The sequence below is a fragment of the Anomaloglossus baeobatrachus genome, chromosome 3 (assembly GCF_048569485.1).
Source record: "Anomaloglossus baeobatrachus isolate aAnoBae1 chromosome 3, aAnoBae1.hap1, whole genome shotgun sequence".
Taxonomy (NCBI): Eukaryota; Metazoa; Chordata; class Amphibia; order Anura; family Aromobatidae; genus Anomaloglossus; species Anomaloglossus baeobatrachus.
In genome coordinates, this window is record NC_134355.1 from 265,783,615 (window position 1) to 265,804,603 (window position 20,989).

A 20,989-nucleotide genomic window follows, 5' to 3' on the forward strand; every position below is an offset into this window, starting at 1 on the left:
GATGTTATCAGCATGGTGCTTTTCAGACATCATTGTGGGGTATTATCAGATTTAAATCACAATATACTTTGTTTCTTTAATCCCATTGAGGGTTTTTTTAAATAAATGACATGTATTTTAATTAACTAGTTTAACCACAGTCAGGGTTTGATGGCAGATATCAGAAGCTTCTCTGCTTTTTTTTTTTTTTTGCTCAACACAGTGAAATTTCCAACAGGGTTGATAATAAAGAAAAGTAAAAGACCACGCAGAAATTGCTGGGAATGTGCAGATATGCAAATATAAGGGCAAGTGTATAATATCGCTGAGTGCTATCTGATATTTTATCAGATAGCCCTTGAACCAATGTTATACATTGGGGCAGTGCCCACCAGCACTTTTTTTTCTTAAGCCGATTTGGCATAGGAAAAAAAAATCTCTGCATTCTGTGATTGGCAGAATATATTGGACGGCGCACACCAATTCAAGTTTATGGGTGCATGTGACACATTACACTGTACTGATGACATCTGCGTACAGTCCGATATACACATGCAATGCCATGTTCTTGGCACCTGTATTCCGATTCTCACATGTGAGAGAAACAGAGCACTATAGAATGACACTAGGATCACGCTCACAGCAGAGCTTGAGCCAAGGGTCATTACCATAAATCGATCCAATTCTCTCAGGAGAGAATCATTGCTTGTGTGAGCGAGCCCTAAGGCCTAAAACACACTTCTGCATAAAAACCGTACGTGTGACACGTTCCGTTTTTCGGGTCCGTGTTCCGTTTTTTATGGGCATTTCTCCGGTACATATGACATCCGTGTGATGGCGTATGCTTGCCGTGTGTGCGTGTGGAATGGCTGTGTATGCGTACGTGTAATGTCCGTGTGTGATGCACAATGTCGTTGATACATGTCGGCTGACAGCAGACAGAGTTGCGCGATGAGAATGAACTCGGGTGAACTTCACCCGACTTCATGGTCATACCGCGGCTTTGTCTGGGTGTCGCGTACTGATTAGCGGTCACCCGTGATGGAATCCCTGGTGACCGCTAATCCCGAGTGACTGAAGTGAGCTGCGCGATTTGCGCTGCAGTCTCTCAGGCTACCCGCGGCCAGCTGTATCCTCCCCCCGAGACCGCAACTCACCTGTGACTTCATCGCTGTCACTCGGGCGACTTGCTGTCACAGTTAGGTAACTCGCGGCCACCGCTGGATCGTCTAAGTGACATCATTGCTGATCGCGCTACTCACCTCAGTTGCTGCGTGGGGCTGACAGGAGCAGCGGTGTTCTTCTGTAGCTCCTGTCACCTTCATGTAGCAGAGCTGGAAGCGACGCGGGACCTCCGTGGATTACGCCGGACATGGATGGGTTTTTGGGGCTTAATAAATTGGTGAACGAGGGTATTTGTTATTGTTTTTTATTGCAAATAAAGGATTTTTTGTTGTGTGTGTTTATTAACTTTAAATTACAGGTTAATCATTGGGGGTGTCTCAGACGCCTGCAATGATTAATCTAGGACTTAGTGGCAGCTATGGGTTGCTGCCATTAACTCCTTATTACCCCGATTGCCAACGCACCAGGGCAAATCGGGAAGAGCCGGGTAGAGTTCCAGAACTATCGCATCTAATGGATGCGGGAATTCTGGGCGGCTGCTGGCTGATATTTTTAGGCTGCGGGGCTCCCCATAACATGGAGCTCCCCATCCTGAGAATACCAGCCTTCAGCTGTATGGCTTTACCCTGGCTGGTATCAAAATTGGGGGGGGACCGCATGTCGGTTTTTTTTAATTATTTATTTTACTGCACAGTATAGACCCGTCCACCGGCGGCTGTGATTGGTTGCAGTGAGACAGCTGTCACTCAGCGTGTGGGCGTGTCTAACTGCAACCAATCATAGGCGCCTGTGGGCGGGGGAAGCAGGGAATACGAGATTGATTAATGAGCGGCCGGCATTTTCAAATTAATTGAAGCCGCGTATCTTTGGCACAGCTGTTCTTCGCCGCGCTGATGATCGGGGATCGGTGAGTATGCGACAGGGGAAGATACAGACCGAGCGCCAAAGGGATGATGACTCAGAACAGCAAAAAAAAAAAAAGGTAAGTAGACTGACATTTAATGAAAAAAAAACCGACATCGTTCGTTTAAAAACGCACAGGGACGGTACGTGCTGAACACAGACATGCTACGTGTGCCGTCCGTACAGGCACGGACCCATTCACTTTAGCGGGTCCGTGCCTGCATGCTGACCGCCAAAAACGGACATGTCGGCCGTGTGGGAAAACGCACACACGTGCTAACCACACGGACACACGTTCCGTGTGATTTTACGTGTGTGTGCCATCTACCATAGGGCAACATTGGACAACGTGTCTCCGGTACGTGCAAAAACGTACCAAACACGTACCAGAGGCACGGATGTGTGTTGCAGGCCTAAAGCTGTGCGCCCATGATGAGTTTTTGACACTGTGTATTTTTGCTTAATCAAAAATGGCAGCACCTTACAGTTCCAGCAAGGAGGATGGGATTTATAGAAATCTACTGCCAATTGTGCTTCTTTTTTCAAAGTTTTATGTGCAGATATTCCCATAGAATTTAGTTAGATGTGGAAAAACCAAAGTGAAAAAACACATATGCACTCTTATTCTATGTGCCCATGGGACTCTGTACCCACGGATTTTGTCAAGGAAAACCTGTGGATTTATCTGGATTTTCTAAATAGATACGCAGGTTTTAGCAAGTACAGACACCCCCCCTTATTATCCTATGGGACATGGGGAGTGCTGTGTCGATGCTGCGGTATGTGCGGCTGCGGAATATGCTGCGGATTTCCCGCTGCCGCACATAACTGCATGTCAATTATTCCTGCGGAAATACCTGCGGAATTCCCGGTCCTCAACTATGGAGATAGAGGCCGGGAATTCCGCAGGTAAGTCGCATGAATGTACGCAGGTTTCCCGCAGATATTTTGCTGGAATCCCGCAGCTATGTAGAGCTGCAGATTCCGGGGAGCTGCTGCGGGAAACCTGCGGACAAACCTGCAGATATATTCGCAGATGCGAGCTCCCGTGGGCACATAGCTTAAGTGTGTTTCTGCTGCAGAAACACACCAAAAAAGGCATGCAATCTGTACGTACAACTGTATCAATAAAATTTTGTCAAAGCCGAATACCAGGAAGTATAAAAGAAAAAGCAGCTTTATTTAAAGCATGACATACCAAAAAGAGACAAAAAACAGTGTCAAAAACACAATAAATTTGCATAAAAAAATGCACTCAAGAACAATGAAAAAAACACAAGTAACCTAATTTATCTGAGGCCATGTGCAGATACGGAGTGTTTGGTGAGTTTTTTACCTCAGTATTTGTAAGGAAAGACCAGCAGTGGGTAATAATACAGAAGTGGTGCTCGTGTTTCTATTACACTTTCCTCTGATTGTTCCACTCCTGGTTTTGTCTTCCAAATACTGAGGTAAAAACTCCCCAAATACTCAGCGTGTGCACGAGACCTTACAAAAAAACTGAGGTAAAAAACCCTCCAAATATTCAAAAAGTACATATGGCTATATTGGTGCAGAAACTTTGTAACATCAAAACCTCACCTAAAGCTCCTCATAGGAACGTAGCCTTTGCCTGTGTTCCCACAAAGAGTTTTTTTGTGAATTTTTGACTCTGCATTCTATAAATGTGGATGGGATTTATAGAAATCTCCTGCCCACTATTTTCCCTATAGAATTGCATCACATGTGTAAAATCCGCAGGTAAAAAACGAATGGAATCCACACATGAAGTTTTGTCACAGCCAAATGCCAGCAAGTAACAATAAACAATCAGCTTTATTTAAAGCATAACATAGTAAACAGAGGCAAAACTGCAGTGTAAAAATCGCAATAAAAACACGGTAAAAAAAAATGCACTTAGGCTTTGTGCCTAGAATGAGTTTTTGGTGAGACTTTGATGTTCCGTATTTTCAGTGGGAAAAAACGCAGGGGAAAAGTCACATGGGCTTTTAGTGAGTTTCAACTGTGGATGCATCAAAAATGGGTGTAATCCATAAGTGACAATAGCAATAAAGTTGTGTCAAATCCAAATACCAAGAACTACTACTAAAAAAAAAAAAAGCCGCTTTATTTAAAGCATGATACATCCAAAAGAGACAAAACGCTCAGTGTCAAAAATGAAATAAGAATGCTTATTGAAAAAAACGCAAGAAATTTAATATACATAAGTGCAGAAAAGCGGATTTAGCGAAATGAAAAAAGTGCAAGTAACCTATTATGTTAATTAGGTTACTTTTTTTTCAAAAAGTGAAAATGTGCAGCATCAAAAGCTTATTGTGGGAACGTAGCCTAATACCGTGTTTCCACAAAAATAAGCTCTACCCTGAAAATAAGACCTAGTCGCAGTTCAATCATGAAGTGTCCATGCAGTTAAAAAAGTTAAAGAACTCCACAGAACACTTCATTATAGAAAGTAGACACCCCCAAAAGAGAGAGGACAGAAGAGAGAAGACCCCGCGATCATAATCACCAGACAGAACGGGAGGACCTGCAGTGGAACACATCAAAGAACTGTGGTGGAACGCACACCCTCACACATCAGATAGCACATCCACACAAATCAGATAGTCTACCTTCACACATCAGATTGCACACACAATCATACATCAGATCACACACAGACTAACCACATCCGGTGATACCGATTGCTTCCGGCTGACAGGGGAACCTGTTATGCACTGCAGTGGAGCACGAGGACCTGCAGTTGAACGCATGGAGAACCTGCGCTGGAATGCATCAATGCGTCCTCTATGGATTAATGTATCAATGCAGGTCCTCTATGCGTTCCACCGCAGGTCTGCTATGTGTTCCACCACAGAACCTCGCACTCCACTGCACTGCGTCTCAGGTTCCCCTGCTGGCCAGAAGCAATTGGTATTGCCGGATGTGGTGTATGTTGTGTGTATGATCGGGTGTGCGATCTGACACTTCATCCAGAAATGTATAATTGGTCATGTGAGAAGAAGACAATCATGTCATGGCATACTGTATGCTATAACACTAACGTATGTGAAGAACATGCCACCAGCAGATAGAAAATAGTCGTTCGCTACAAAACGTTTTATAACATTGTACATTTTACCTTGAAGATGACAAGGAACATCGTAGTCAATCTCATCATGCCTCGAGGGACTGAGGAATAATGTTCCATCCACTAGTGGGAACTGCTCAAATACAGGGAGCACCCGATGGCATAATGCACAGTTGACTACGTTCCTGTGACTAGCACTGAGGGCCGACAGGATAAATTTCCGTAGATCCTCCCCCTGTCCAACCTGCGCATCGTCTTCCATACGTACATGAAACGTATTCAGTTTATGCCGTGGTATATGAGCTAATAATTCAGAAAGGTCAAGTCTCCGGAGAAATTGGACTGGTGCATCTAATCGCCCGGACCTGTGAGCCTGTAATCCAGAAATACTGTAATCAAAGTGAGTACTCCTGAGCATGCCACCGGTGGCAAGACTTTTCTTGTGAGGCTCCAAATGAATAGCGTTCTTTAAAAATTCACCTAAGTATCTAGAACTGCGCGGAACATTAAAGTGAGACGGTGAAAGGATAGGATAGCCAGCAGGCGGAGACTGACCCGGAGAAATACATGGAGACCGTAGCCCATGTGAACCACCACTGCCTTTTTCTTGGGAGTTCTGTCTGTCCACAGAATGTCTACGTGGAAGGTCAAAGTTCATCCCTTTTTGAGGTTTTGATAACCCACGACATTTCTTGACATCATCTGAAGACTCAGACATAGATCTACCGGTAGTCTTTTCCGGACCAGGTTTCTTCTTCTTTTCATCATGCATTCGTTTTACCTGATACCAGTCTGTATCTTTCTTCAAGTGGCCTTGACCACAACGGCAAGAGCAAAACCGAAAAGCCAGATCGTATCCCTTTTTAGTCCACATGTTCTGGCGGCACTGTTTCTCATTCCAGCTTCGTGCTCTGCCAATGCAATTGAACTGGACAAGAATGCTACTTTCCCATTCATAAAAGCACTGTAGATGCATCCATGTACTAAAAGGGCAGTGCTCATTATTACAAATCACTTTCTGGTAGTCGTCTTTTTCCAAGTCAACAGATCTACCTAGACTACAAATGAGTGGAGTGGCACAAACTGCTTCTGTGAAAGGAAAAGAAAGATAAAAACATTATAAAGTTAGAAAGAAAAGTCAGCATTATACTTTATTCTATTATTCTATTCAGTTAATACAGAGAAAAAAAAAGAACTCTGACTTTTAGTATAAGTAATTGGCACAGCATGATTTAGCAGAAATGGAATTTCCAGATAGAAAGATTTCTTTAAAGGAATGCTATTGTCACAAAATGACTTGTATGGAGCTTAAAAAAAAAAAGAGGAATTCCCATCTCCAAGATCCTATCATAATATGTCGTAGGAGTAATAATAATATTAGCTAATACCTCCAATTAGAAATGTAGTATAGTTCTCCTGATTAGCTATGTTGCCTATCTTAGGTGCAGGACACTGTAGAAGCGCGCTTGACACGCAAAACGGCTGTAGTTTGTGGCCCTCTGTTCTCTGTATGCAACCCTGCCTGGACTTTTAATGTGTACCTAATAAAAGACTCGTTTTACGGATGGTGAGTGCAACTTGGTTTTCTAAATTTTGTTTTGAAGGACACAGTATTTGGTATCCATGGTTACGACCACTCATATAGTGTCCTGCAATGTCCTGCACATGAGGTAAGAGACATAGCTAATCAGGAGAACTATACTACATTTCTAATTAGAGATATTTGCTAATATTATTATTCCATCTACTACAGATAGGATCTTAGAGATGGAAATAGCCCTTTAGGATTGAAAGGATTGAGGAAATATTCACTTTTCTATGGAATTTTGCAACGGCTTTGTTAAAAATAGATGAAACCTGAATGGCATTAGTACATAATTTTTTTTTTATTTATTTTTTTTTTCAAATAGCAGAAATTGAGAGAAAAGGGTATGCTTTCTTTTATATCCCATACAGACATTTATCCGAATCATGTGAACATTACTTTAGGTTCCATTCAAATGTCTGATCAAACAGAACAGCTGTGAAGTTGGGGTCAGGTCAATTGATACGTGGACCACAAAACATGGATGTGTGAAGCTAGCCTAACTGTGCTGACCCCATGTGTAATCAATAGGAATTTTACCACAGAGACCTCCTGATGGCTATGGATGCCGATAAAATAAAGTAAATGAAAAGCAAAAGCCACAGGCATAGCCAATCAATTGCGGCACGAGTATCTGTACTGCTTGGGACCGCTTAAATCGCTTGTTATAGTTTTCAGGAAAAGTAAGATAATTCTAGGATTTCGGTTTTTATTTTTTACTTTTCAGTGTTTAATGTATGGATTATTTTATATTTTGATTGATCAGACTATTATGGACACAATAATACCAGATATGCAGTAATAATGCAGTTCTCCTATAAAGACCATCCTCTGCGCTTCACAAAAAGACCAATATGGCAGCCACGGGGTCATTCAGAAGATCCCCTAGAGCAATGGTATATAGCAGGGGTTGGGAACCTATGGCTCATGAGCCACATGTGGCTCCTTTGATAACTGCATCTGGCTCGCAGACAAATCATTAATTAAAAAAAAAAATACCGTATTTTCAGGTTTGTAAGACGCAGTTTTTTGCCACAAAATTGGGGGGAAAAATAGGGTGCGTTTTACAAACTGCATATGGCTTACCGAGGTGACAGTGGCACAGTGTCGGCGATACTGCGGGCTCGTGGAGAGTCTCGACGGCGAGAACCATTGATCTGCCGGCGGACTGCGAGCTGCTTTGAATCTCCCGCAGTTGACGAGATCGACTTTAAGAAAATGGCCGAGGAAGTGGCGTGTGTGCAGTTAGGACTCTGGGCCATTTTCGTGAAGTCCATCGTGTCGATCTGAGCATGTGCCACGGCAATTTTCTTTAAGTCGATCTCGTCAACCATAGGAGATTTAAAGCAGCCCACCGGCAGATCAATGGTCCTTGCCGCCACGACACCCCACAAGCCCGCAGTATTGCCGACCCTCCGCTGCTGCACACTGAACCACGACACCCCTTTTTCCGAGCCCACCAGCAGATCAATGTCACCTGCCGCTGTGACACCCCATGAGCCCACAGCAGTATCGCCGACCCTCCGCACACTGACCCTCTTGAGTCGTGACACCCCCTCCTTCGTGCCCACAGCATCGCCTACCCTGCCTCCTGGGACCTTCTGAGCCGCTCCACCACCGCCGCTCCCCCCTGGTGAGTTAATATAAGAGGCACATTAATGGAAAGTACTTTATTAATCAATGGTTAGCAACAGCATAACAACGTTATTAAAAAGAATTCAGAGACTTATTGTACTTTAAAAGTGTTGGTCTTCCATAAAATGCACACATTTACTTGTATTTAGTTTAATACATATTGTATGGCTCTCTCGGAATTACACTTAAGAATATGTGGCGTACATGGCTTTCTCAGCCAAAAGGTTCTCGACTCCTAGTATATACTGTATTTTTTGGACTATAAGACGCACCTGACCATAAGACGCACCCTGGTTTTAGAGCAGGAAAATAAAATTTTAAGCAAAAACTGGAGTCATGAAACACTGTTATGGGGCAAGGATCTGCTGCTGACACTGTTATGGGGGTAATGTCTCCAAATGCTCTACTTAGATACCCCATCCTGGTAATGCTCCTCCTGCCTTGTATATACAGTATATACCCCCAACCTGCTCATATACCCCCATCCTTGCTCATAATATACCCCCATTCTGCTCATAATATACCCCCATTCTGCTCATAATATACCCCAATCCTGCTCATAATATACCCCCATCCTGCTCATAATATACCCCCATCCTGCTATACACCCCCATGCTGGTGTACAGCCTGCATCCTGTGGCACATAAAAAAAATAAACGTTCATACTCACCTTACCTCACCTCACTCCCTGCAGCATCGCTCCTCCTTCCGTCTGTCAGCGGCAGCGCCGCTGAGTGGAGCCGTCCCCGGCGGTACTGCAGGGGAACGGTGAGTAATGTGTACTGATTCACGGCACCCCGCGCTGATGATTATGCACGGGGGACAGTGAATACAGCCGCACATGATCACTCCAGGCTGTAGTTGCCAGGGGTGATCATGTGGGCCGACTGTTTATCCCTCGCCCATCATCCCGCCCACCTGTCAGCGCTGAGAGATGATGGGCGTGCATATTAAATGAGCGGGTCCACGTGGTCACAGCAGGCGCTGCTGCAGCCTGCTCGTGCTCCCGATGACCCGCTCCACTGCAGCACCCTCCTTCCACGCAGCCCTACATTCAGACCATAAGACGCACCCCCCACTTTCCCCCAATATTTGGGGGGGGGAAAGTGTGTCTTATGGTCCGAAAAATACGGTAGTAATATAGGCCCTTTTTTTTAATAAAATGTACACTCCTAGACATTAAAATTGCAACATCATGAAGGATAAGCCGTGGAATGATAAAAATCACAAGAACCATAAAAATATAACAATATGCAAATAAAAAAAAATTGGAAGAAAGTTTTCAAAACATCTCGATTTATTCAGTATTGCATAAGAGAGCAATGTGCAGGAATATATGCACTAACACATGTTATGTTATCAATAAGGTTATTCATGGTTGTCTGGAAAATGTTCTGCCACACTGAATGCACTTGGGCATGTAAATCATGAAGCTCCACTGCTGGCAGCTCCCTTTGCAATTGCCAACCAATGACATCCAAGATGTGCTTGACGGCACACAAGTTTCGAAATGCTTCTAAAAATAATTGCACGTTTACCCCAAACAGACTGTGAGAGTAGCACGAAAACATTGTGCCTGGTGCGGTTGTGTTGAAAAACTGCTCTTGGGACATTTTGGATAAATGGCCACAACACTGGTTCCACAAATGATCCCTTTTTGTGCTGCAAGGGAAAATGGACATCACTTACTACAAAGATGCCACACAAACGTAGAAGTGATATAAAAATAAAGTACTCAAGGAAGGATAAAAGGAAACAACAAAAAAAGATGCTTCAGGAGAATAAAAACACCTGTGTTGCCTGCAGGGTCTCCCTCTGAACAACTTGGATTTGCCCACATGAAAAAAACATCATGTGCACATACCCTAAGTGTCAAACAGTGTCTACACTAGCTACGAAAGAGCGTTTGCACGACATTGGAAATCTAGCCAGATATCCAGCAACAGAGGTTTCATTGACCTCATGCCGCCACTCTCAAAGGTTATCATGGTGCAGAGCAAGATGACAATGAAGGCTCGAATAGATATCTATCCTTTTGAGTGATGAATCTCACTTTTGACCCGGACACAAAGATAGCTGGAGATTAATCTGGAGGAGACTACATGGATAACACACATCATGAAGAGGTCTTTACTAGGGAACGCCACACAAGCCCTAACCCAGGGATTATAGTGTGGGGTGAGATAATGTATAGTAGCCTGACCGCACTAGTTTTTATTCCAGGTACACCAACAGCTCAGCCTTAAGGCCCCTTTACACACTGCAACATTGCTAGCGATATCGCTGTAGCGTCACTGGTTTTGTGACGTAACAGCGACCTGCCCAGCGACATTGCAGTGTGTGACACGCATCAGCGACCTGGCCCCCGCTGTGAGGTCGCTGATCACTACAAATCGTTCAGGAACCATTGTTTCCCGCTGCGCAGCATGTATCGGTGTGTTTGACACCATTACAACGACATCGTTAGCGACTTAGAACCCAGCCCGTAGGGGTGCTATAGCGTTCCCTTTCCTGCCCCCTTACCTCCGATTGGTGGTCGCTGTTGCGTTCTGATTGGGCGGCTTTCACTGAAAAGAAGACAACTTTAGCGCTTCCATCCTTTGTTTGAAAGCTGCCTTGTTCCTGAGCGTGCTGGTTTGCGGATTAGAGAGTTCTCCAGTCTGCAATACAATCCGCTAAGCAACAGAAGCTCTGGAACAAAGGATATACAAGCGCAACTTTTGCCAATCTTTCCAAGCTCTGGGTCGCCAATAAGAACGCACTAGCGACCACCAATCGGAGCAGAGGGGGGGGGGGGTGTAAAAAGGACACCTAGGTGGCTTCAGCACCAAACACCACGCCCCTAACATAGGTGTTAGTCGTCAAATATCTGCTGTGTGACACATCCCCAATGACCAGCGAGGTCGTTCTGCATGTCTGTATCGCTGCTGCGTCGTCAGCCAGATCTGCCTGTTTGACAGCTCACCAGCGACTGTTTAGAGACTTCCCAGCGATCCTGGCCAGGTCGGGATCGCTGGTCGGATTGCTAGAAAGTCTCAGTGTGTAAAGGGGCCTTTACATGAATTTGGTCATGGAAACAGTGGCAGAACATTCCTTACACAACCTTTGATAACCTCATTGAGAACATTCAAAGTTGTATAAGTGCATAACTGTGGTGCTCATAATACTGAATAAATCGAGACGTTTGAAAAGGTCCCCTTTAACGCAACAGAATTCTTATTTATTACGTGTCTGACTAATAAAAAGTATATCAGTAAAGGGGTTCTCTGGGGAATAGCAAAAAAAAAAAATAAAAAAAATAAAAGGAAAGGTTATTATGAATAAAATCCCTAAACAGATTTAATTAGCAAAGCACAAATGTTTTCTCCAAGTAGGCAATCTGTATAAAATTATAATAGCCGCTGTCCTGTTAAACTGACAGAAACTTAACCTAGAATAACTGGCCATGAATCTCTGAGCATTGGCGCCTCTGTAATAACCTATACCATGGTATTGTCATACAGAATGAGTGTAGATAGCAATGTAAGCAGTCTGTTACCTCAACACTTCTAGTATCTCTAGTGTTAGATCAGAAAGAGGGCTATGGACAACAGTGTGAGCAGCCTCTTCTTACCTCAGCACTCCTGGTATTTCCAGTGTTAGATCACAAAGAAAGGGTGGACAGCAATGTGAGTGGCCTTTACTTACTGTACCTCAACATCCCTGGTATCGCGTGTTAGATATTAGATCAGATAGACAGTGTTGGCAGCAGTATTAGCAGCTTCTTCTTACCTGAGCACCCCTTGGTAGCTCCAACACAGACAGGGTGTACAATATTGTGACCCGCCTCCTCTTACCTCAGTATCCCCAGTAGTAGCTAAGAAAGATTGGATGGAAAGCAGTGAGTGGCCTCCTCTTGCCTCAGCTCTCCTGGTATCTCAATTAATAGATCAGAAAAAGAGGGTGAACAGTAGTGTGAGCAGCCACTTCTTACCTCAGCACCCCTGGTATCTCAGATATTAAATATTATAGACAGGGTGTACCGCAGTGTGAATTGCCTCGTCTTACCTCAGCACCCCTGTTATGTCCAGTATCACATCAGAAAGTCATGGTGGACAAGATGGCTATTACACACTACTCACAGGCACCTTTCCTAACATTCCAGGACACGTTTCTGCTAGTGTAACAAAACAACGGCCATTTTAATTTCTCTAAAAAAAAACCAAACAAAAAAAACAAAATGTGATTAGCTAATTAAAGGTATTTTGTAATTTTTAATAACATTTTCTTTATGTATTTTTTACTATTCTCAGAGAAGCCTTTTAAAATGACTGTATACACTGCAGGTTTCCGAATAACCTGCATATAAATTTACACATATTTTACTAGTTGGCATACCCCCGTTATTGAATATTTTATTTTTGCACCAATTTTTTAAATAGACAGCATATAGTATCATTGGCTGTATTGGTAGTATGCTTTCTCTACAAATGCTAATTGATCTGGAAAAAAGGTAAGCTCTAAAAGACTTTAAAGAGAGCCTGTCATCAGCACTATTGTGTAATGTAAAGTAAATACCGTACATGGCTGTAATGGTGCTATAATACTGATTAAATTGATACCTTTGATGAAGAAATCTGTTTTGTTCTTCTTTAATCATCATTTGAAGTTTTCTTTTCTAATTACATTTCATTGCACAGGGCTGGACTGTATGTGAAGATGTAATTTACCCTCTCACTGTATATGCTGTGATACTATGTCATGATTATGTAAATAGCCTGTAGTCTTCTATCCAGAGTTGTGTATCTAGTCTGTAATTGCATTGGCCAGTGAAGGAATAGTCATTGTTCTGCACAGCAGGGGATCCCTTCATCTACTGTGGCTGGCAGACATATCGGAGCCCTGTGATGGACCAAACCATTGATGATAGGATGTGTGACCCCTACCCCCTGAACATGGTGGGCTGGTCAAGGAGCACAGACAATGCATTTCCCTTTTTGTAACTTCAGAATGAGCTGAAAGTTGGAAGAAGAAGGAACTCCCAGCCTGGGTGGCTGTGGACACGGACGGAGCTAGGCCTGTGTGGCGGCCCGTGGGATTATGTGGAACTCTTTGGACTACTGTAAGGACGATTGCTTTGTTATCCGGTCCGAGGATTGTCGAGAAGGGCCCCCGAATCTGTTTTACGTGGACTTATCGTGTGCTGTTCCAGTGTTCTTGTGAATAAATCTGTTGGATCGTCCCTCGGCCTCATCCATCCTTTGCTCTGTTGTACACTCCCGTCACAAACTGGTTGGCAGCGCTGGGATCAGAGCAGAAGGAATGGAGGACAATGGCTCAACATCAGGATCTAGCACTGCAGAGTACAAGACCTGGACTTTGGGGAGCCTGCAATCAAAGGCCCGTGAAGTAGGAGTTCGTTTCAAAGGACTCTCCAAGGAGCAGCTGATTGAGGCGCTAGAAGGAGTCTGCTCGCAAAATGACGTGGAGGAAGGATCCTCACAGCAAACGGAAGAAAGACGGCAGCCGGAGGTAAATACCCAAAAAAGTCAGTGGGTTGTGTGGTACGAGGAGGAGATGGCCTTGCTGGGAGAGGAGACCACCATAGAATATAAGATGGAGGTCATGCGTGGAGCTAAAGAGAAGGAGCGCAGGATGGAGGAGATGGCATTGCTGGATAAGCAGCTCGCTGTGGAAGCCGTGAGAGGTTCCAGACAGACTGTAACCCCAGCACCCATCATGAGGGAACTTCCCAGGGTGTCCCGCAAAGACTTTAAGCCGTTTAATGAGGCTGCAGGCGACATTGAGGGCTTCTTCCAGGACTTTGAGCATCAGTGTCGATTAATGGAAGTCCCGGACAGGGAGCGTGTCCGGCAACTGGTTGGGCTCCTAGAGGGGGGAGCTGCTGAAGCCTATAGAGCTATGGACCCTCGGTGGAACTGTGAGTATGCGGAGATTAAACAGACTATTCTAGAACATTATGCTGTGACCCCAGACACTTACAGGACTCAGTTCCGTGCTTTATCCTGTGATAGGGAAGTGTCTTTTAAGATATATGCTCATAGACTCAAACAAATATGTAATCGCTGGCTGGAGGCAGAGGAGGCCTTATCTTGGGAGACCTTCCTGCAGGTCATCCTAAAAGAACAATTCTTTGCCCAGTGCCCCGCTGAGATCCGGGAATGGGTGCGTGAGAGAAAACCAGCGACAGTGGAGGAAGCTGCTGCTCTCGCTGATGAGGCTCTCACCATCAATCCTCAGTGGAGGGTTCTGTTGGAGGATGGAGAGACGCCTAACAGCTCCACAACACCGGATGCCCCCAGTTATTCTGTCCCCATTGTTCCCCGTTCCTCTAAGCCACCACATGTTGATACTCGTGTTAATGTGCCTCCAGTTGCTTCTACTGCATTTTCTGGAATACGCCGGGGAGAGGAAGTAACAGAGCGCAGGTGTTATGTTTGTAGGCATCCCGGACATTTGCAGGCCTCATGCCCAGCCAGCCCATGGAGGAATCATCCTCAAACCCCTACAGCACCTTCAGGTGGGAGCCGGCCTCCAAGTTCCCCTACCCCTTACCCAAGAGGACGCCTTGGATGGAGGGAGACCCAGCTCAGATGCTATCAATGTGGACAGCCAGGGCATCGGCAAGTCTCCTGCCCAGCTGTTCAAATGAGGACTGATCCTGCACCCAATCGGATTGTTAATTATTTACAGCCCAGTGCCATGGAGGAAGATGTGGCACCGCTATGTGAGGACTGGCCTAGTGACTCAGCCCCCCATGTTGCACCACCAGGAGTTTACGGGGTGCGACCCGCAGTTATGACGACTTCTGCTCATCGAGGTAAGCACTTGCAGGAGGTTGTGCTGGATGGACAGAGACTTGTTGGATTTTGTGACTCGGGTGCTTTCCTCACACTGGCTGATCCCCGAGTGGTTCGGCCTGAGGCAATCCATAGAGGACCTGGGATTGTCATTGAACTGGCTGGTGGACAATGGAGGACTATTCCCACAGCCACTGTGGATCTGAGCTTTGGTTTTGGGGTCAGGCGATGTGTGGTTGGGGTGATGGGTGGTCTGCCTGCAGCTGTTCTCCTGGGCAATGATGTGGGAGAGCTACGATGCTAATTCGTGGCTGCATGAAGCCACATGTAAGTAACGCTCTGCCTGTGTGTACTTAACCAGTGACCTGTAGAGGTCCCTAGTACGTACACAAGTTGGGAGGGGGAGGGATTGTGAAGATGTAATTTACCCTCTCACTGTATATGCTGTGATACTATGTCATGATTATGTAAATAGCCTGTAGTCTTCTATCCAGAGTTGTGTATCTAGTCTGTAATTGCATTGGCCAGTGAAGGAATAGTCATTGTTCTGCACAGCAGGGGATCCCTTCATCTACTGTGGCTGGCAGACATATCGGAGCCCTGTGATGGACCAAACCATTGATGATAGGATGTGTGACCCCTACCCCCTGAACATGGTGGGCTGGTCAAGGAGCACAGACAATGCATTTCCCTTTTTGTAACTTCAGAGTGAGCTGAAACTAAAGAGAAGAAGGAGCTCCCAGCCTGGGTGGCTGTGGACACGGACGTAGCTAGGCCTGTGTGGCGGCCCGTGGGATTATATGGAACTCTTTGGACTACTGTAAAGACGATTGCTTTGTTATCCGGTCCGAGGATTGTCGAGAAGGGCCCCCGAATCTGTTTTACGTGGACTTATCGTGTGCTGTTCCAGTGTTCTTGTGAATAAACCTGTTGGATTGTCCCTCGGCCTCGTCCATCCCTTGCTCTGTTGTACACTCCCGTCACACTGTACACTGGTTCTTTTTCTCCCTGTCTAGGATTCCCCAGCCCCTCCGCATGCTTCTGCTCTTTGAAGGACTGGTTAATACTGTTATTTCAGACAGAGGTCGGTCATTCACAGACTATTATTATTATTATTTATTATTATTATTATTTATTTATAGAGCACCATTAATTCCATGGTGCTGTACATGAGAAGGGGGTTACATACAAAATACGTATACAAGTTACAGTAGACAGACTAGTACAGAGGGAAGAGGGCCCTACCCTTGCGGGCTTACATTCTATAGGATTATGGGGAGGAGACAATAGGTGGGGTGTAGGTCAGGCGGCGGCTCCGCACGGTGGTCGGGCGGCAGCTCCGCACGGTGGTCGGGCGGCAGCTCCGCACGGTGGTCGGGCGGCAGCGAGTTCATTGTAGATTGTAGGCATTTCTGAACAGATGAGTTTTCAGGTTCCGTTTGAAGTTTGCAAGGGTAGGGGATAGTCTGACGTGTTGAGGCAGCGAGTTCCAGGAGACTGGGGATGCTCGGGAGAAGTCTTGGAGTCGGTTGCGTGAGGAGCGAATGAGAGAGGAGGAGAGGAGGAGATCTTGGGAGGACCGGAGGTGACGTGTTGGAGTGTAGTGGGAGAGTAGTTCGGAGATGTACGGAGGGGAAAGATTATGCACAGCTTTGTAGGTCAGTGTTAGAAGTTTGAATTGGATACGGTGGAAGATTGGAAGCCAGTGGAGGGACATGCAGAGGGGAGAAGCGGGGTGGTATTGAGGAGAGAGGTGGATAAGTCGGGCAGCAGAGTTAAGGATGGACTGGAGAGGGGCGAGCGTGTTGGCAGGGAGGCCACAGAGGAGGATGTTACAGTAGTCGAGGCGGGAGATTATGAGGGCATGCACTAGCATTTTAGTAGATTGCAAATTGAGGAAAGGGCGGATTCTGGAAATATTTTTGAGTTGAAGACGGCAGGAGGTGGTGAGGGACTGGATGTGTGGTATGAAGGATAAGGCAGAGTCAAAGGTCACTCCGAGGCAGCGAACTTTGGGTACTGGCGAGAGCGTGGTGTTGTTTATTGTAATAGATAGATCAGGTGGAGAGTGTAGGTGAGACGGAGGAAAGATGATTAGTTCAGTTTTGGCCACATTGAGCTTTAGGAAGCGAGAGGAGAAGAAGGAGGATATAGCAGATAGACATTTCGGGATTTTGGACAGCAGAGATGTGGCATCTGGGCCAGAGAGGTAGATCTGGGTGTCGTCGGCATATAGGTGGTATTGGAAGCCATGGGACTTTATGAGTTGTCCTAGGCCAAATGTGTAGATAGAGAAAAGTAGGGGTCCTAGGACAGAGCCTTGAGGGACGCCAACAGAGAGATGGTGGGATGAAGAGGTTGTGTGAGAGTGGGAGACACTGAAAGTGCGATTTGAGAGGTATGAAGAGATCCAAGAGAGGGCAAGATCTCTGACACCAAGGGAAGAGAGGGTCTGTAATAGGAGGGAGTGGTCAACGGTATCGAAGGCTGAGGACAGGTCTAGGAGTAGGAGTATAGAGAAGTGCTTGTTCGCTTTGGCAGTAAGCAAGTCATTTGTGATTTTAGTCAGGGCAGTTTCGGTAGAGTGATGTGGACGGAAGCCGGACTGTAGGTTGTCAAAGAGAGCGTTAGAGGAGAGGTGGGAGGAAAGTTCAGCATGGACATGCTGTTCCAGGAGTTTTGAGGCAAGTGGGAGTAGTGATATGGGGCGATAGCTGGTAGTAGAGGTTGGATCGAGGGAAGGTTTCTTTAGGATAGGTGTGACTGTTGCATGTTTAAAGGCAGAGGGGAAGGTTCCAGTCGTTAAAGATAGGTTGAAGAGGTGGGTTAAGGCTGGAGTAAGGATGGTGGTGAGGTTGGGAAGGAGGTGGGATGGCATGGGGTCAAGTGCGCAGGTGGTGAGGTGCGCTTTTGAGAGAAGACGTGCAAGCTCTCCTTCGGTGATGGTGGGGAGGAAGTTTATGGGAGAGGGGCAGTGGTCAGCTACCTGAAGGGGTTGTGGTGGCTGAGCAGAGAAGACTTGCCTTATTAGGTCGATTTTTTCTTGGAAATAGGTGGCAAAGTCTTCTGCAGAAATGAGGGAGGTTGGAGGGGGCAGTGGTGGGCGAAGGAGGGAGTTGAAAGTGTTGAATAACTGTTTGGGGTTGTGTGTTAGAGAGGATATGAGGTTTCTGAAGTAATCGTGTTTAGCGGAGGTGAGGACTGAGCGAAATGTGTGAATTGCATTTTTGAATGTGGTGAAGTCTTCCTGGGAGTGCGTTTTCTTCCACCGCCGCTCTGCAGCCCTAGACCTTTGCCGAAGTTTTTTAGTGAGGCTGTTGTGCCAGGGCTGTCTATTGATTCGTCTCACTCTGCCATGCACAAGGGGAGCGACTGAATCAATAGCTGATGTGAGGGTGGTGTTGTAGAAAGTGGTGGCGCTGTCTGTGTCGTGGAGGGACGATATGGAGGACAGTGGGAGGATAGAGTCGGCGAGGGTGTGCATGTTGAGGTGTGCAAGGTTTCTGCGGGGATGTGCTAGGTGCTGGACAGGGGGGGTAGGTGAGGAGGACAGGGCTGAAAAGGTCAGAAGATGGTGGTCAGATAGGGGGAGGGGGGAAGTTGTGAAGTCAGAAAGGGGACAGAGGCGGGTGAAGATAAGGTCTAGTGTGTGTCCATCTTTGTGGGTGGCAGAGGTGGACCACTGGGTTAAGCCAAACGACGAAGCAAGGGAGAGGAGTTTGGAAGCAGCTTGTTGGCGAGTGTCAGTGGGGATGTTGAAGTCACCCATGATGATGGTGGGAATGTCAGCAGAGAGAAAGTGTAGAAGCCAGGCAGAAAAGTGGTCGAGGAAGGCAGTGGTGGCGCCCGGGGGTCTGTATATGACAGCCACTTGGAGGTTGGAGGGAGAATAGATTCGGACAGAGTGCACTTCAAAGGAAGGCAGGTCGAGGGAGGGTAGAGGTGGGATTGGATTAAAGCTGCAGTTGTTAGAAAGAAGGAGGCCCACTCCTCCACCTTGTCTATTGCCAGGGCGAGGAGTGTGGGAGAAGTGCAGGCCACCGTAGCATAGTGCAGCTGGGGAGGCAGAGTTGGATGGTGTCAGCCATGTTTCGGTGATGCCCAGAAAGGATAGATTGCTGGAGGTAAAGAGATCATGAATGATGTGCAGTTTATTACACACTGAACGGGCATTCCAGAGCGCTCCTGAGAGAGGGGGCGGCGGAGTCGGTGAGAGGGGAATAGTTTTTATGTTGGATAGATTGCGGTAGTTACTATTATGTGGAGAGTGGTGGGTGGGTGATAAAGAGGGGTGTACCATCCATGGGGGGCCAGGATTGGGGGCTATGTCACCAGCAGTGAGAAGGAGTAGAGAAAGGGAGAGCAGGTGGGAGAAGGAGAGTGGACGGCATGGTCTGCGCGATATTAGGAGCGATCTGAGGTTCAGGAATAGGTCAGCAGATGAGGACAGATGAGAAGGCAGGAGGGACGGGGAGATGAATATTTGCTTAGAGGGTGCTGGGGTGTGGGGATAGCGAAGGAGAGTGAGGAGGAGAGGGGCAAAGACTGTGAGGGCATAGGTGAACATGGTGGGAGTAGTGTGGTAAGTATATGATTTAACAAGTAAGTTGTGTCAGTGGGAAGCTTGGTTAGAAAGAGCTGAAGTTTACCTTCTGGTCATGTCTGGTTCATTTCTGGTATATTTCTGACACTTATGAGGCACTTATCCAGAGGCACGCACACAGACCACGGTCATAGACCTAGTGCAGTACTTATATACATGTCTCATTGACCCAGATGAACATCAGCAAAAGCAAAGGGACTTTAGATGTATATGCAGGTGAGGAGATTAAGGTCAAAGCAGGAAATTCAGATGCATAGAACAACTGGACGGTCATACCAAAAGCAAAGGGACTTTAAATGTATATGCAGGTGAGGAGATTAAGGTCAAAGCAGGAAATTCAGATGCATAGAACAACTGGACGGTCATACCAAAAGCAAAGGGACTTTAAATGTATATGCAGGTGAGGAGATTAAGGTCAAAGCAGGAAATTCAGATGCATAGAACAACTGGACGGTCATACCAAAAGCAAAGGGACTTTAAATGTATATGCAGGTGAGGAGATTAGAGGCAGAGGAGAGGCTGGGGAATCACAGACAGGGAGAAGAAGAACCAGTGTACAGTCCAGCCCCTGTGCACCAAAATCTAATTAGCAGAAAATGTTAAAATGGTGATTAAAAAAGAACGAAGTGAATTTCTTCACCAAAGGTATCAATTTAATCTGTATTACAGCGCCAATACAGCTATGTCTTTACTGTGTATCACAAAATCATGCTAACTGGTTCTCTTAAGTTACCTAAATTTATTCCCTATATTTTATATAAACTGAGAAGTCACTGAAAAAAAACATACAAATAATAAAAATCCTCATTAGGTGTCCACATTTCTGTACTCATGAATAATATTCATTATAGTTTGGGCAATGAGGCCTGACCTTCACAGAGTCAATTCATAGCTGCCTCAGATCTGAAAAGCTTTAGTGTATTTTTATGCTCCTTATGTACATGCTATTATTGGTTTTTCTATTAAAGAAGTCTTAGTATATGCTATAAAAATACATTATATCCAATAAAAAGCTACATTTACTGACAAAGCACTAAGGAGAATATGGTCCATATTCATCCTACTATTTCCATGGTAACCAATCATAGAGAATGGCTAGCGTATCAAATAAAAAAACAAAAAAAAAAAACACACAACCTCCCATCTTTTGTAACATGAGGTTAATGAGTATAGACTAAATGAGAGCTTTATTTGAGATTTGCTGTCATCTATATGCAGTTGTAGCTATTAATGATGAGCGAGCGATACAGTGCTTGGTACTAGAAATGATGAGTGAACACTACTATTTT

The 20,989-nt window shown here is 45.6% G+C and overlaps 1 protein-coding gene across 1 annotated transcript in view; it reads right to left on the reverse strand.

Annotated features, from left to right (window-relative positions):
* The window catches only part of HECA (hdc homolog, cell cycle regulator), a 156,164-nt gene that overhangs the window by 8,232 nt on the left and 126,943 nt on the right, over positions 1–20,989 (reverse strand). The window contains exon 2 of the mRNA XM_075339819.1: positions 5,129–6,166. Within this exon, the coding sequence (XP_075195934.1) occupies positions 5,129–6,166 (1,038 nt within the window). The remainder of the gene's footprint in view (positions 1–5,128; positions 6,167–20,989) is intronic.